General features: G+C 37.6%; 1 protein-coding gene across 6 annotated transcripts in view; it reads right to left on the reverse strand.

The window, feature by feature from the left end:
- NCOA3 (nuclear receptor coactivator 3) overlaps positions 1-18,200 on the reverse strand; it is a 132,557-nt gene that overhangs the window by 30,474 nt on the left and 83,883 nt on the right. For 4 of the 6 annotated variants that reach the window (XM_026503682.4, XM_026503684.4, XM_026503683.4 and 1 more), the window contains one exon: positions 474-578. In XM_026503682.4, the coding sequence (XP_026359467.3) occupies positions 474-559 (86 nt within the window). In that variant the 5' untranslated portion in view covers positions 560-578. Of the gene's footprint in view, positions 1-473; positions 579-8,477; positions 8,578-18,200 lie in introns of those variants that run through there. The other 2 variants (XM_044385881.3, XM_057312482.1) reach the window with 2 other exon arrangements.

Raw genomic sequence — 18,200 nt, forward strand, 5'->3', positions numbered from 1 at the left:
CACTAAAAAAAGCTAGAGTCACACTGCATAAAATGAAATATTTCTATTTTTTAAACTTTGAACTTCATCCAGGAAAAGAATGATGAAACCCTACACAAATGCCTAAATACCAACTTACAACATTTTCCTACAGGAATTCAAAGAATCTTACTTGTGATAATCTTAATTATCTATTCCTAACTCTTACCTACCTCCACCACTGAGAAATGCTTCATACTGTATCAAAGGTGTTAGTATAAGATTCTTGCTTCTGTCTGAATCAGCAACAAAATTTCTATTGCATCATAAGGATGTCCGTCTGATCACTATGCCACACTACTTACTACAAAGTGAAATCATATTATTTAAGCAAAGACCAAAAAAAATCTAACCAGAGAATATAAATAACAGAAAGCGGAAATGCTATCTTTAAGCAAAAATGTAACAGTAGGGGGAGGAGCCTGTCGTGAAGCATCAGGAAATATACTGCTTACCCTTGTCCCGGAGTATCACATGGCAATTTGCGTTTTCGTGAATCAGGGGCCAGTGGATCCAAGGAGTTTTCTCCTAATCCGCTCATCGTGACTATACATCAGCAACTAAGAAAGAATAATGATAAGATGAAAATATTATAAAATACCCATGACTCTGTAAAGCTGTTGTATGCTTGAATGGCTTAATCTTGTAATTCAGATTACACTCCCTACGTGGTTAATTTTTTTTTAAGATTTTATTTATTTATTTGAAAGAGACAGACAGCAGGAGCAGGGAGAGCAGCACAGGGAGAGGGAGAGGGACAAGCAAACACCTCACTGAGCACGGAGACCGCAGGGCTCGGTCCCCGGACCCTGAGATCATGACCTGCACCAAAGTCAAACCCTTAACCAACTGAGCCACCCAGGGACCCCCATGGTTAGTTAGATAATTCTTAATATTCTTTATTACAAATTTGTATTCTGAAGACAACGTCAAGAGTTCATATTCCAGTTTAATTATGCAGAACATCCAACTCCAAGACTAAAATGTTTCTCGAGTCCTACTAAAAATGTGTATGTTAAATACTACAAAGGATAAGGAAGGCATCTTCTTCATATTTAATAACAAGAAAAAGAGACCACCAACTCTTCAAGTGATGAAATCCTGAGGCACCTGGCTGGCTCAGTCAGTAGAGAAGGTGACTCTTGATCTCGGGGTTGTGAGTTTGAGCCCCAACACTGGGTGCAGAGATTATTTAAAAATAAAATCTTTAAAAAAAAAATCTTAAATTTTATTTTTTACCCAAGAAAGCACAAATTAGAGATTATCTTGTCATCTGGTAAGGAGTCTTCAAATGATAAAAGTCTAAATTTTTTTCAGGCTGTTTTCAAGGTAACACACGGTTTTTCTTTAAACCATTTCATCAGTATTTATTACCCACTGTGTTGTTCTTCCGTGACTTCAAAATAAATCTGGAATGTGTAAATAATGCATAAACTCCACTATGTTAGGCCTGGAGAGAACACATACAATAAAAAGTTCAGGGGGGAAGAGGGATTTTGACATGATCCACATAGCAACAATTAATATTAACTGATGGAAATGTAACATGTTTTGGTTAAGATTTCAATGATAAAGAAAATATGGGGCGCCTGGGTAGCGCAGTCATTAAGCGTCTGCCTTCGGTTCAGGGCGTGATCCCGGTGTGCCGGGATCGAGTACCACATCGGGCTCCTCTGCTGGGAGCCTGCTTCTTCCTCTCCCACTCCCCTGCTGTGTTCCCTCTCTCACTGGCTGTCTCTCTGTCACATAAATAAATAAAATCTTTAAAAAAAAAAAAAAAAGATTTCAATGATAAAGAAAATAAATGTAGGGTGCTTCTTGTTGAAACAAAAAACAGGTTTTAACATTCAGTAGCTCATAATTTTAAGACCTCTACTACTAAGCCTTCACTTACTAAGAACTTTATTTGTCCTAAACTCTTATTTAGGAAGACAATCATTGTTCTACAGAACTCCAAGTCCATCAAGAAGTTCAAACTTTCCAAACTACTTTTTTCTTTTAATATGTTAAAATGCATCTTGCAGTCCATCTATATTTTTAGACATGTAGTAAAGGACATAAATTTCCACTAGGTGGCAAAATAACACCAGGAAAGGAGACATAAAAATTCAAACTTTCACACAAGATGCCAATGAAACTTAAAATATGTGGCTTTTAAAAAATCAAAACCATATGATCATTAACCAAGAGTTCTAGATTATGACATCATCTTTACATATGCTGTGGTATGAATTAAATACCAACAAAATTCATTCTACCTGTAATTTTGGTAGTAAAATGTAAAAGCTGAAAAGCTGAGATGTTTCCAAGAGTGTGTTGTTTTTGTTGTTTTTTTCCTCAGAAGTTAAAATAAAGGAGAGAAAAGAACTTAATGTATCTTTGATTAATAGTGGCTTGATATGGGGTGCCTGGGTGGGTCAGTGGGTTGAGCGGCAGACTACTGATTTCAGCTCAGGTCATGATCTCAGGGGTTTTGAAATGGGAGCCCCACTAGGGCTCCACAGTCAGCAGGGAATCCGCTTGAGATTCTCTCCCTCTCCCTCTGCCCCTGGGCCCACACACACGTTCTCTCCCTCTCTCTCTCTCTCAAAAATAAATCTTTAAAAAATAATAATGGCTCAATATTATGATTTTGAAGCATTCCCAGATCCCACAATGCCAGAAATACTGCATTCTTCAAAAATGACAATGTCATAAAAGACAAAAATCTGGGGCGCCTGGGTGGCACAGCGGTTGGGCGTCTGTCTTCGGCTCAGGGCGTGATCCCAGCGTTGTGGGATCGAGCCCCACATTAGGCTCTTCTGCTGTGAGCCTGCTTCTTCCTCTCCCACTCCCCCTGCTTGTGTTCCTTCTCTCGCTGGCTGTCTCTCTCTCTGTCGAATGAATAAATAAAATCTTTAAAAAAAAAAAAAAAAAAAGACAAAAATCTGTAAATATTCCAGATTAAATAAATCTAAAAAGAAGTGATAAATGTGATATTTGATCCCATACTGGATTCTGTCCTAGATAGGGGAAATGCTATAAAGGACATTAATGGATCAACTGACAAAACTAGAATATGGAAGATAGGAATATTTTATCAATGTGAAATTTATTTAAGTTGAGATCTGTACGTGTTTATTTAAGAGGCTATCCCTATTCTTAATATTTACAGTTAATGGGCCATTATATATGCAAATGATCCTCCAGTGGTGGAGGGATGGGATTTATATACATTTTAAGTGACTGAGTGAGAAAAGGAACAGAAAGAGAAGTGAGGGAGAGGAAGGAGAGAAGAGAAAGGAGGGCAGCAAAACACACTGAGTGAATCTTGGTAAGAGAAAAATTTTTAAATTCTTTGTACTATTCTTTTTCTTGCAACTTAAAGTTTAAAATTATTTCCAAATAAAAAAGTTCTAAAGTATGTTCAGTTTTGATTTCCAATTTTCCTATTTAAAAACAGTGAGTCCTTAAGTACAGAAAATTTAATTTCAGCTATGTCTCAATACACACTTGGTTTTGTATTGTTTCATTCACAAAGTTATTTTTAAATTGAGTGGCAAACCATCCAGTGAGTAATAACATTTCTTTACTTTAAAGATATAATCTATTCCACATCCTAGATATTATTTCCTTACTTTGATATTAACCATAAGCTGAATCCCCAAAATTGAATGGCAAACTATTTAGTGAACAAACAGCATTTCTTTAATTTGAAAGATAGAATTTATAACTATAGTCTCAGTATTATTTCACCTTACTTTGCTATTAAACTTTAAGCTAAATCTCCAGTACAGCTGAAGGTGCCTAGCATTTAATAAGTGGTCAATAAATGTCTTGAATAAATATTGAATAAATGGAACATTCAACTTATTAAGTCATACTTTAGAATTCCCTTCATTCTAATCTATATAATAGTTCAAACTTTTTAAATTTTTCACTTCTACACTTGATACTAGGATTTCACCAAAATAAGTTTTAAAGGCATAAATTACATCAGTAGAGAATGAAAAACCATGACACTCTCTTAGTATGGAAGAAATCAATAATCACAATTACCAGTCTAAACAAGAAATGCATACAAGTCATTCATGTTAAGTCAATTTTTACGTGCATGTGGAGAAAAATAAGTATGTCAAATGCATCCATATATACAGATGTGACTCTTTCTCTTGATCTGGCATAACAACAAGCTATAATGTGCATATGACTGTGCAGTCTATGTGCTACTAAATTTACTTCTACAGAATCCACTGATCTCTAGTAACAAAGGTAATTATCCACAAATGTACTAACGCAAAATTCTAATGTAAAACCATGAAGGTATCGTTCTTTTTTTTTTTTTTTTTTTAAAGAACAGGTTTGCCAATTTCTTATCTAGTTGTTACTTAGATATGAACCCTGGAAACACTCCATATTCATTGCACAACACCTGAAAGACCACATGATTTCCAAGAGTGAATGATAAAATACCACACAACGAAAAAAATCAAAATACAGCAAATGCATCTTCCTAAGTTTCACTAGGAAAAAGAAAATGTTCAACACGAGAAATGAAAATTTTAAGTATTTCTGTCCAAAAAATAAGTGTCAGTACATACAATAAACTAACACAATTATTCCTGAGCACAAGTGACTATGACATACTTTAGAGTTTTATTTGGTATTAATCTTCATTATAAAAATAAAAATTGTAAATAGCATTTGTTTTATTTGCCAGGTGTGCTGCCTGCTTCTCACTGGCAGAGATGGACTCAAACTAGATCTACCTGAGAGGATATATTATCTAGTTTGGTAAATTACTCTTGTTAAGGTATGAAAGGTAAATGCCTAGCACACACACCCTAAAGCGAGACCATTTTCAGTCGGTAGTCAATAATTAGGGTGGGAGGGGAGAACGGATTACATACCAGACCCATGAATAGATCATTTTTCCTCAAAAATGCTAAAAGAAACATAAATCAGTAACTGTACAGCTTACATTTTTACATCTTAAATTACAACCTATCTAGTTTAGAGGATATATGGAGTTGGTAAAATCCATATTCAAAGGGGAAATAATGGGGCGCCTGGGTGGCACAGCGGTTAAGCGTCTGCCTTCGGCTAAGGGCGTGATCCTGGCGTTCTGGGATCAAGTCCCACATCGGGCTCCTCCGCTGGGAGCCTGCTTCTTCCTCTCCCACTCCCCTGCTGTGTTCCCTCTCTCACTGGCTGGCTCTCTGTTACATAAATAAATAAAATCTTTAAAAAAAAAACAAAAAACAAAGGGGAAATAATATAGCGCGAGAGTCTCTCAGTGTCTTTGATTAAGAACAGTCGATGAATATTAAGCCCCTTCTAAATTCTGACTCCCTACAATTAAAGATCCCTTACACCGTAGAGAATTAAGACCACAATACATATCTGCCCCTCGTGTAATCTGTACTCTTGAAATCACCTCATAAATCCAATAATGACCTGCACAGATATATTTTGAAGTTGCTAATGAAGAGACGTTCCCCAAGTGATGATGAAACTAGAGATACACCTCAACTACACTTCCAGGGAGAATACGACCCAATCACAGTTTGTTCTAGCCCCTGACACCACAGTATGAAAAAGGACCAGAGGAGCATCAGGGCGGCTCAGTCGATTAAGAATCTGCCTTTGGGGGCGCCTGGGTGGCACAGTGGTTAAGCATCTGCCTTCGGCTCAGGGCGTGATCCCGGCATTATAGGATCGAGCCCCACATCAGGCTCCTCCGCTATGAGCCTGCTTCTTCCTCTCCCACTCCCCCTGCTTGTGTTCCCTCTCTCGCTGACTGTCTCTATCTCTGTCAAATAAATAAATAAAATCTTAAAAAAAAAAAAAAAGAATCTGCCTTTGCTTCTCAGGTCATGATCTCAGGGTCCTGGGATCAAGCCCCAGTCAGGCTCCCTGACTGGGGAGCCTGCTTTCTCCCTCTCCCTCTACCCTTACCCCCAGGCTCGTGCTTGCTTGCTCCCTCTCAAATAAATAAATAATTTTTAAAAAGAGAGAGAGAAAGAAAGAAAAGAGAAAGAAAAGTCCTAGAGTGGAGAACTTTTCATCAAATCAGAATCCAAGCGCCCAAAATGCATTCAGTCTTTCAGTGCGAACTCAGCCATCTAGATCTTGAGCCATTTTACAATTTTTTTCCTTTTCTAAAATGTTTCTACTAAAGAGTTCTGTGCTATCTACTTCAATATATTGATATGACAATGCACACTTTAAGCTAAGATTACATTTAAGCAAGATATTCTATGCAATTTGCTTCAAATATAGACAGTAGCAATTTAGAATAATGTTCAATGCTATCAAAATCTAATGTTACCTACTGCTATATTATTTGGAAAAATCAGATTTAAAATGAACAAAAATCTTACAGGAATTGGTTAGAATTCCTTATATAAATACTACAGGCCTTTCTGTACACAACAAGCTATGGTACATGTTAAAGCTTAAACATGCTCAGAATACAAGAGAAACTGCTAAAAAATGAACATTCTTCAACTAATTCAGGCTAAAAAGCAGAAAGAATTTATACTTGCCAGCTCGAAAGAAAATGCTGGTATATGACTGAACAGCATCAACTAGCTTTCGTTTGGGTTATCTGCAGTTAAGATGGGAGAAAAAAAATACTGATTGTATACGACTAACTAGCCAGATGGACAAGGATACAGGAAGTACTCCTGTCCAAAAGAAAAAGATACCAATCAACAATGCTAATGCCCATAGTTGGGGGGATGGAGGGCCATGCAAGGCCAAAATCCAAAATGGGGAGGGATAGGTTACCCTGTAAATCTCAGATGGCACAGAGACCAACTAAAATATTTTACTTTTCCTAAATTAATAAGGGAAAGGAAAGGGGATAAATTTTGTAGCTGTACAGTGCTGGGCATATCACATATTCTGTGTAATTTCTCACAAGGACTCTCCAAAGTATGTACTACTATTTCCATTTTACAGATCAGGAAGTAGCTAAGTAACTTTCCACTGGATCACGCACAGATGCCGGATGGCAGAACTTACTCGGAACTTTATAACCAACAAAGTATCTATCAAATGTTCCTTGGGCATTTTATACCTCACCAAAAATAAACCATTTATACTATTAAATCACACCACCTCCAACCAGTTAACCAGAAAATTTCTCAACTCATCATTAAGAACACTGAGAAGTTGTACACTCAGGGTTTAGGGGTATGCAGAGTATCAGGGGCAGAAGCAAGGAGCCAAACTCAGCAGGCACTTATGCTGCTATTCCCCTCAAGCCCCTAAAAACTAACCACTACTCTACAAGTCACCAGATAAATTGCCCTCTGAGGTGGTCTAATATTAACCATGACCCTTACTTCCACTTGAGATGAATAACAGTCAATGGCTAACACAGCAAGAAGAAAACTTAAAATCAGAAATCTATCCTAAAAAAGTATGTCAAGTCTTTTTATTCTTGGGTTTTCTAAGATTAAATGCTGGGGCCAAAAACTTTTGACTATCCCCCCAGTAATTTATTTGTCAGGCTTGTTTGGCTGACTTATACAAGGTACGATTAAATAATGCTAATTAGGGAGTGTTTCTGGGTATCTCCTGAGAATCACAGTAACTTGAGGAAAATTTTCAAACAACAACTGTGGATTTGAAGTGATTTACTGAAAACCACTTGAACCTCTATGTAAAAGCAGAGACTGCTCAATCCAATTAAGAATAAAAATTACTAATCGGAAAAATGAGACATTCATATATAAAAGCACTACCCAAAATTCAAGTTCCAAACTGACACTCTTACTCAAGACAATTTAGTATATAGTCACCACTAGTTAATCTAAAGCCCTAATCCTACAAAATTTTATTTTCTAAAATATCAAATTGAAGGTTTTACTTCAATCTACGGTACAGCTCCAAGAGAACCAGCACCATAGAGGAAAAGACTAAAGAACTGAAGGAAGTATAACCTGTGTGTGTTTAAGATACCACTGGGGCAGCCAGGGCGAGGTAAACATGGAACCACTGCGAAAGCTTCCTCATCGACTAGATGCCTCTTCCAGGGACTGCCTCCTACTTTTATGTTTTAACGCAACCCTGGCAAAGAGGATAAGAGCTAAAAGGAAACGAGGACAGAGAAGAGAAAGAAAGTTTCAAATAAAAACTAACTGGCAATATTCTCTTGTTTTGTTGCTGATAACCTGTTTTGTGTTTTTTTAGTAGGATCAAGTATAAACCACCTAATGCAATCCATTTTTCAATTTAATTCCATTTCAGCTCAAACATTTGCATGCCCAGAACCACTTTAGGTCCACGAAAGAGAGACGAATAACACCATACACTGCTACGACTCTCAGGTTAGCAGAAGAGGAAAGCATAAACAATTGTAACAACATAATTCGGTAAGTGTCATGGGAAGACGGCTGATAGGTTTCCTACCAGCCTACAGTTGTTTTTTAAAGAGTAAAAGCAGACGAGCAGTGTCTCCAATAAACTACCTTGGTGCAGACAGATGCCGGAAATGGTATACCCTTAGGTCCTGGGCACTCTCCTCCTCTGTCTTCTCTAGTTTATGATGCCAGCGAACTTGAAAAGGGGCTAGCAGAGAACAATAGAGTAAAACATCCTATTTTTAAAATATGAATTAAGCTGAAAAGCATCCAAATGTAAATTAACAACTATTTTATCCACAGGTTTCACTCTCTCTTCTCCCTCTGTATGTCTTGCCTTTTCATTCTCAATCAACAGGCTGACCCCAAAGCCCCTTCACATTTATGTTCCAGTTTAACCTGATGAAGGTGAATTCAAACACAAACTCCCCAGAGACTCTGCTAACAGAACTGGGCTTACCAGTTAGCCAAAGCAGGTGTTAGCTGCAACTGGTTAGTTGCCACGAGACTTCTCAACCTCTACAGAAGCAACCAAGTTGAAGTTCACAAATCGACACTGTGCAGAGGGAGTTAAGCCAGCCACTTCCATCTAAATCAAATTACTCTCTCCTGACAGCATGCTAACTAGATGGGTAATGCCTTAGTTATTTTAAAGGTAACACTGGATCCTACAATTTAATGCACTGAATCCCTCCACACCTGGGCTTCACTCTCAACATACCATCAGTCATATTTCTTCCTCAACAGGGCCACTACCACCACCAGCAGCCTCCCAAATGACCTATGCTAAAAGAGATTCTGACCAAGGATGATCACTGAATTCTTCCCTGTTTTGTTTTTAAGTCATTCCTTTTTAAATCTCCCTTTTATCTCTTTTCTATCTAGAATACTCCTACTCATCCTTCAAGATTAAGTTCAACTGTCACCTCTGATGAAACCATTCAAACTCTCCCAATTAGAGAAAGTTTTCCCTTCTCTATCCTGATGCACTTCTCCTATTTTTATTACAGGTTTACACACTGCACTCTACTCTTGTTCTCTTTTCTGTCTCCACTTTCTACACTGCAAGCTCTAAACCATTATAAGAAAAACCTGTATGCGGGACATCTGGCTGGCTCAGGCAGAGGAGCACGCAACTCTTGATCTTGGGGTTGTGAGTTCAAACCCACGTTGGGTATAGAGATTACTTACTTACATAAATAAATAAATTTTTTTCTTAAATAAACTTCAAAAAAAATTGTACGAGACTCTTTGATCATAAACTCCTTCCTCTTTCTTTTTTACTGCTACTACCCACCATTCTTCCAGTTCCTTTTCCAACTCCAGGTCTCCTTTTCTTCACCATCCCTCTAGCTGTACTTTTGATCAACTCTACAATCTTCCTTAAAATACAGAGATGATGCAAGGAGGGTTAGGAGGATATTAAAAACTTTGTAGAACATTTTTGCTTCTTTTTGACATGTCATTTTTCACTTGGGTATTCCCACTCCAACAAATATAGTGGCTCCAAGCTGCCTATCAAAATAAAACCCAAAGGTTTGAATCCTTAACTGATTTACTATGAAATAATGAAAAGACAAGGGGCTTTGTTGTAATCAAACTCGAGAGCTGAATCTCAATTTCACTAAAAAGTAAACTTCTGTCACCTTTAAAAAGCCTATCACCTGTAAAATCTGGGAATAATCACACCTTACATATTCATATGTTTAATGGGAGCATGAAAAGCAATACAAAGCAAGCAACAGACAAAGGGAATAATTGTGATCCCTCAATACCAAGAACAAAGATGTACGTTCAGCAACACTAATTTTGTTCTCTGCTGAAAGACAAATAGCTACAGATATCCCATATGGCAACAAATTAAAAGGTCTCAGACAAAAAACAAATTAGCCAGGACTATTCAGGCTATTCTCGACTTACAGGTAGCTGACTGGAATTCAAAACATTCTCAAACTGAAACAGTGTGGTGAGACATAGCTAGCAGCCGATAAAACCATGAAAAGAGAACGAACTACTGTAACAGATATCTGTGTTCTTGAGATTAAAAGACATAAGAATAAGGAGGCATATTTTAGAAGATTCTGAAGAGGATATCCATATACCTTCAAAGGTACTTACAGGTAAGAACACACAGTGACAGTTCTTCATGATCTCTTTTTAATTTCCAGATTTGTGGTTTAATTTTTCCTTGAGAGAAGTAAATATCTCTACATCAAAACTCTATCTAAGGTTTTCCCTTGGCATATAATGAAAATATAAGGAGGAGAGAAAGAGAGAGGAACAAGAGAGACACGAAGTTTTTACCTCCCTTGAGTAAGCGGTAAAGCACTGGATTAAGATAAATGGGTTAGAGGAGCATGTGCACAGAGCAGGAATAAAATCTGATACAGATTCAATAAATAAGCAATAAAGACGTAAAGGGGGGCAATGATCACACCATGTGCCCCGTTCTCTCCTAAACCATTCTATCTGCCTCAGACAAGAAAAAAGGTACTAAAAGAAACGTTAATACTTAAGAGCGGACATGAGCCACCTGGTAAGGAAAGCTGCGACAGGAAGTGGCGGCAGGCACACCATGAATGCTACAGGGAACGCTAACTGGGTCAGCGGCAGCACTGATGCTCTTCAACTGGAGTACCTGCAGAGGGAAAAACTTCACGTGTCACGGCACTCCCCCTCCAGTACTGAAGTTAGCCCTGTCCACCAACAACAAAAACAGTAAGCAGCTACAGAGGGTTTACCTGTGACACTAACATTATAAAATTAACAACGCACAAATGAAACGTTGATAAAGCAACGTGAATTAATTTTTCAAAGAAAAACACTGAACGTGGAAGACAATGAGAGATGTATCAAGAGTAAAACCCATCTTAGCTGGATTTCCTTCTTTAAAAGCAAAAACATAGGAGGGGCACCTGGCAGGCTCAGTCAGACAGCGTGCGACTTGTGATCTCGCGGTTGTGAGTTTGGGCCCCACTCTAGGTATAGACGTTACTTAAAATTTTTAAAAATCTTTAATAAAAGCAAAGACACTGGAGCAGATGTTCTCTAATGCTAGCAACACAACATGGCAAGTCTGACTCATAAGACTTCCTGAATGGGTCATCATCTTTACTGCAGGTTAGTCTGTGGCTCAGTCTTTGCATGCTGTTTCCACTGCCTTTTTTCTTTTTTTGACCTCACAGCATATTACTCTTCATTGATTATAATTCCACTCCTAGCCTAAATAACTTTAAATTCAAAAGAATCTGATAAGAGAATTTATCTCTTCAAATAAATCTTCAAGTCATTATCAATTTCGGGATGACAAAAATACAAATAATGAATGAGAACATATATATCAAAGTCGAAAAAGAAAATAAGGAAGCACTCTTAACATGCTTTACCTGTTAGAAGGTAAGGTACCACTGATAGAAACGTTAAAAAGTATCAAAGTCTAATTGAACCATAGCCTCAACTGTCTCCCTAAATCCCCGTCAAAATACAGCTAGTGTAATAGTACTATGTAGAGCTAAAAATCTGTCCTCTAGATCATGACTGTACCAGAAAAGAAATCTGCAGCAAGAAAGAATATAAAATACTGAAGAACAGGATAAAAAGAGCATCATTCAAATAATTTAAATAAAACATAGCTTGGGGTTTGTTTTGGTTTTTTTTTTCCACTGCTGTTCAAAGGTCAGTTTCATGATTCATGACTTTAAAGAGCTTCTTTTTGTAGTTCACAAAACCAGCCCATATGTGTCTCGTAAATTAAGACTGGGGGCACCTTGTTATTGTTAAAGAACACTGGAGGCAAAAATTTAATTATGAACTCCTGTAAAACCAGGCATACACCCAAATTGGCTAAAACCAAAACCCACCAGCAAACATCTCAAGAGTGGTCGTAATGTACAAGAGGATGATTACAGCTAACACTGCTGTGATATGTAGGAAAGCGGTTAAGAGAATAGCTCCTGGGGGTGCCTGGGTGGCTCAGTGGATTAAGCGTCTGCCTTCGGCTCAGGTCATAATCCCAGGGTCCTGGGCTCGAACCCCTCGTCAGGCTCCCTGCTCAATGGGGAGTCTGCTTCTCCCTCTTCCTCTGCCACTCCCCCTGCTTGTGCTTTGTGAAATAAGTAAAATCTTAAAAAAAAGAGAGAGAGAGAGAGAGAGAAGCTCCTAAGAATGCTCATCACAAGAATTTTTTTTCATTGTATCTATAGGAGAAACTGGATGTTAGCTGAATCAACTGTCCTGATCTCACAATACACGTAAATCAAACCACCACGCTGTACACCATAAACTTATACAGTGATGTATGTCAATTATTTCTCAATAAAATTAGAGGAAAAAGAATTTTAACTGGTCATTCTTCAACATATTGAGTGTTGTCCACATACTGCATTCCCTATGCCATGTGCTTCAGATAAACTGCTGACCAAAAGAGACAAGGTTTTTTGCCTTTAACAAGCTAATGACCCAGGGTCCATAATCAACAAACTAGTAAATATAGTATCCCAAAATGTATTATGTGCTATGAAAGGTCTCCACTGGAAATTAATGGCTGACCTGTTAATTCAAAAGCAGGAACAACTGCGTTATCAGATACAGCACACAACGTTATACAAGTGTTCGAAGTCCTAACCTTCTGCAGTCAATCTGGATCTCACTACTAAAAGAAAGATTCAGGGTAAAGCAACTGCACGTCCTTGAAAATGGCCAAACCTTAGCTCTGGCCCCCTTCCTGTTTAAGTAGGTCAGAAGAGAGACAGCTATAGCAGAATTTAGATGTGCTTCAAAACAACCAATACATACAAGCAGGGTGAAAGGTTTAAGTCAAATGCCTCTAGAGTTCCAACCAAATTCACTACATCAGTGATTCTCAGCCTTTTTGATATCAGGGTTCCTTTACCTCTTAAAAACTGAGAATGCCAAAACGCTTTTGTTATGTGGGTTATACCTATCAATATCTACCATATTCAAAATTAAAACGTGTAACTATTTGAAATATTAATTCATTTTAAAACAAGCCCATTATGTGTTAACAATTGCAGAAACAATTCTACGAAAAATAAATTTTCTGAAACAAAACAGAGAGGTGGCACTGTTTCTACATTTTTACAAATCTTACGGCTGACTTAAAGAAGATAGCTGGATTCGCTTATCTACTTCTCCATTCAGTATGTTGCACTATGTTAATTTGATAAAAACATATGAAGAAAAACCAGCCTCAGAGACATGTACTTATTTTTAAAAAGGACTATTTCAATAGCCTTTTGCAAATTGTAGATAATTTTCCTTGATATTATGCTAAAACTCAACAAGCAGTATTTTCTTAAAGGTTAGTTGCAAAGTGAAATCTGAAACTACTACTCAACTTTCATGCTATTACATTAAAATATACTCCCCTAGCTTACACTCTGAGCAAATCTTTTTCCCATGCATGATTTTGTAACATCAAACACTGTCATTTTAACAATATCTGTTCACTGATCAAGATTTTAAAATATTCATATATTTCATGATACAATATCAAAAACTCCATATTAATAACACCACCCATCCTATTTTGAAAGTCTCTAAGTACTGAGAAGCTGTTACACTCATGGTGGCAGATTCAAACTTAACCAATATTATAATTTTCACTTGAAGACTCAAATTTCATCACTAAATACAAATACCATCAGAGGTCTTCCTTGAAGTAATAGGTTCATCTTGCTCAGTTTCAAGAAACTGTCTGCCAAAAGCTCAGGTTTCAATAACCGGAGCTTACTGGCCGTTCTTTCAAGTAAAAATGGTATTCCATGAAAAAAGTGGCTAGTCCTGTACACAAACCAATCACACAAAGGCTTTTCCCCACGATAACCATCACACTTTGGTGGGCAGAGTGCTTTCTGCATATTTCCATTCTCACTAGACAGAACTTTTTAAATACGGTACTCAAGACTCAAGGCTTAATGAAATGAGCAAATTTTGCTGCTTCATGAAGGACAATCCTAAGTGAGAAATGCTTTTTTTCCCTTAAACTCTAAGTGCAGGGAAATAAAGAATATAATGACCACTAGTACAGTCGACAGTGCCACTGCCTTGATTCAAGTTAAGGTGCCAGAAGTTTCCTGTACCACTGGCTCTGCACCATCAGTGCAAACATCAATAAAATGAAAATGGCAAATAATGAGTTATTATGAAAATAATTTTAACTGTATGGACTTTGTAAAAGTTCTCAGGCACTCCCAAAGGACCATGAACCACACTTTTGAGAACCACAGTACTAGATTAAGGTTGGGATTGAAGGTTTGAAACTGGTATGGCTTCTCCAAGATCCTCTTCACATTCATTTAATAAATATTTCAGTATCTACTATGTGCAAGCCTATATAAATAAGCCAGGTTGTGAAATCAAAAGAACAGAACTTCCTGACTACATTAAAAAAAAAAAGCTTCTGCACACCAAAGGAAACAAAGCAATCAATAAAACCAGAGACAACATACTGAATGGGAGAAGATATCTGCAAACAACATATCTGATAAAGGGTTAGTATCCAAAATATATAAAGAACTTAACTCAAAATGAAAAAAACGAAAAACAAGAAACAACCCAATTAAAAAATGGGCAGAAGACATGAACAGACATATCTCCAAAGAAGACCTAAACATGGCCAACAGATTCATGAACAGATGCTCAACATCAATCATCACCACAGAAAAGCAACTCAAACAAGAATGAGATATCACCTCACACCTGTCAGAATGGCTAAAATCAAAAACACAAGAAACAAGTGTTGGTGAGGTTGTGGGAAAAAAGGAACCCTCACGCACTGCTGATGGGAATGCAAACTGGCGCAGCCACTGTGGAAAAACAGTATGGAGGTTCCTCAAAAAGTTAAAAACAGAACTACCATATGATCCACTAATTGCACTTCTGGGTATTTACCCAAAAAAATACAAGAACACTAATTCACAAGGTTACATGCACCCCTATGTTTACTGCAGCACTATTTACAACGGCCAAATTATGGAAGCAGCCCAAGTGTCCATCAATAGATGAATGGATAAAGATGATGTGGGATGTATGTGTACGATGAAATATTATTCAGCCATAAAACAGAATGAAATCCTGGGGTGTCTGGGTGGCTCAGTCGGTTACGCATCCGACTTTCAGTTTCGGCTCAGGTCATGATCTCAAGGTTGTGGGAATGAGCCCCACACTGGGCTTCACACTGGGCACGGAGTCTGCTTGAGATTCTCTCTCTCCGCCCCACCCTGTTCGCTCTTGCACTCTAAACAAATGAAATCCTAAAAAAATGAAATCTTGCCATTTGCAACAACATGGATGGAGCTCAAGAGTAAAATGCTAAGCGAAATAAGTCAGCCAGAGAAAGACAGATACCATATGATTTCACTCCTATGTGGAATTTAAGAAACAAAACAAATGGACAGAGGAAAGCAAAGAGAGAAAAAGAGAGAGAGACAAACCAAGAAACAGACTCTTAACTACAGAGAACAGATGGTTACCAAAGGGGAGGTGGGTAGCGGGGTGGGTGAAATAGGTGACGGAGGTTAAGAGTGCACTTATCATGATGAGCACTGACTAATGTACAGAATTGCTGAATCACCATATTGTACACCTGAAACTAACATAACACTTATGTTAACTATGCTGGAATTAAAATTTAAAAATTAATAAAAAATTTTTAAAAAGAACAGGACTTCCTGGTAAGATGACATCATGGATTATTGCTTTCAACCAACCACTCTTCCCCCGGCTATAAATATAATAATGACAAATAAAGTACATACTTTTTATTAATTTTGGAAGACACGGACATGCTCAAAAATAACAAATATGTCTGTGGACCAAAACACAGAGCAAACATATCATAATGAACTGATGACTCCATGATCCCACTGAATTTCACGACGAGAAACTAGGAACTGCTTTGTCAGGAAATCCAATCATGCACAAGATAACAGGACCAAAAGCAAGGCTGACAGGTAAAAACCAAACCAAAAAATTGCAGAAAGGAAGGTAAAGAAAAGCTATGGCCATCAATAACAAGTTACTGATCACATCAAACTGCAGTGTAGAAGAAAGAGTCATCATCTAATACTGCAAGAATATTCAGAATGGAGTCCCAAAACCAGACTGAAGATAGAGTGGAAATGGGACATGGCAACAAAAACAGAGCTAGGGGTACCAAGCTGGGGAGAAGGGGTCACGTGGAGAGCAGCAAATGAACAAAAGGAAAACTAAATTTCCCACTTAAGATGCAAATCATAAACGAAAATTCCCAAGTGTATCTGAAAACGGAACTAAGAAAGATGACCAAGAAATTCATCAATATTGGAAGATGAATTCACCACCCAATAAAATGAAATCTTTAAATAAGTTTAAAATAAATGCTTATGATCCTTAAAAGATAAAAATTTGACAGCCATGAAAAAAAATAAATGAAAATAGAATAAATCATTGTGAAAAGATTGGATTACAAACCTTCATAAATTATAAAGTATAAAAAGAGAGGTAGTATCACCCATTATCTGCGCACCAAATATCCTGACTCTGGATAGACTCAGTTAGCATGGGATACTTAAATTCGTATCTGAAAACTCAATAAAGAATGAATTCCAAGACACCACACGGTGCGCACGCGCACACACACACACAATCAGCGAAGTGGGTAAGAAAACTGATAAATTCAAATCCAACGCAGCACAGTGAAATAAAGGGGAAAGACCTCAGAGCTGATCTAAGCCTCTGCATGGTATCACCAAATTTAAGTCTCTGAAGCTCAATTTCCTATTCTCTAAAATGGACCTATCATAGTCTTTCCGCGCCGCCCCCCGCCCCCCGCCACCACCAAAGAGAAGGAGAGGGGTAAGGAAGGGGCAGAGGGAGACAGGGAATCTTAAGGCGGCTCCATGCCCAGTGAGGAGCCCGATGCCGGGCTCTATCTCACAACCGTGAGATCATGACCTGAGCCAAAATCCAGAGTCAGACACTTAACCGTCTGAGCCACACTGAGCACCCAGATACCCCCAGGACATACCACATCTTTACAAGGTTGCTGGAACAATTAAAACCATAGACCAAAACAAAGCTTATCTGAGCACATGGAAGTCTTAACAAATGGCTCCCTAAGGAATCTCAGATTTACAGACAGAATCAAGGTTATTAAAAAAACAGAATTTTCCCTCTGTGATTATAAAGTAACTACATTTACAATCCACATAAATTCAGGAAACAATGTTAGTTTTCTAATTCCCACACTGGCTGAAGAACTTATGCAAACTGCCTAAACCTTGATACATCGGAGTGGAGTAAAGAGATGTCTTTTGGGAAGCACTAAATTCTCAAAAATACTAATATCCACGAATGAAGTTCTGGTAGTAGTAATAAACTGTTCTCATGCAAACATTTCAAGAATTTTTTTTTTTTTAAGACTTTATTTTTAAGCGATCTCTATGCTCAACGTGGGGCTCGAACTCATGACCCCGAGATCAAGAGCAACATGCTCTACCAAGTGAGCCAACTAGGCATCCCTCAAGTATTTTCTTTAAACTTCCCTAATATTGTGCATTTCTGTGTGAAAAGAATTTGTAGAAACAGTACCTCTTATTAGAAAGGGCACTTAGGTCACAAATGATTAAGGATGATTTCTTTGAGAAGTCCAGTTAAAATTCATAATTGCTTTGCATTTTTTTTTAAATATAAAGACACTAGCAATTTAACTAGTCTAAATTTAAAACTCTCTTTACTGTTTATCACTCTTAATAAAATGACTTCCTTATTAACTGCCAAAAGAAAAATGGGGGAAAAAATGGAACTCGGCCTTCTTATATTTTAAATTCA

Source organism: Ursus arctos, unplaced genomic scaffold (genome assembly GCF_023065955.2).
Source record: "Ursus arctos isolate Adak ecotype North America unplaced genomic scaffold, UrsArc2.0 scaffold_16, whole genome shotgun sequence".
Lineage (NCBI taxonomy): Eukaryota > Metazoa > Chordata > Mammalia > Carnivora > Ursidae > Ursus > Ursus arctos.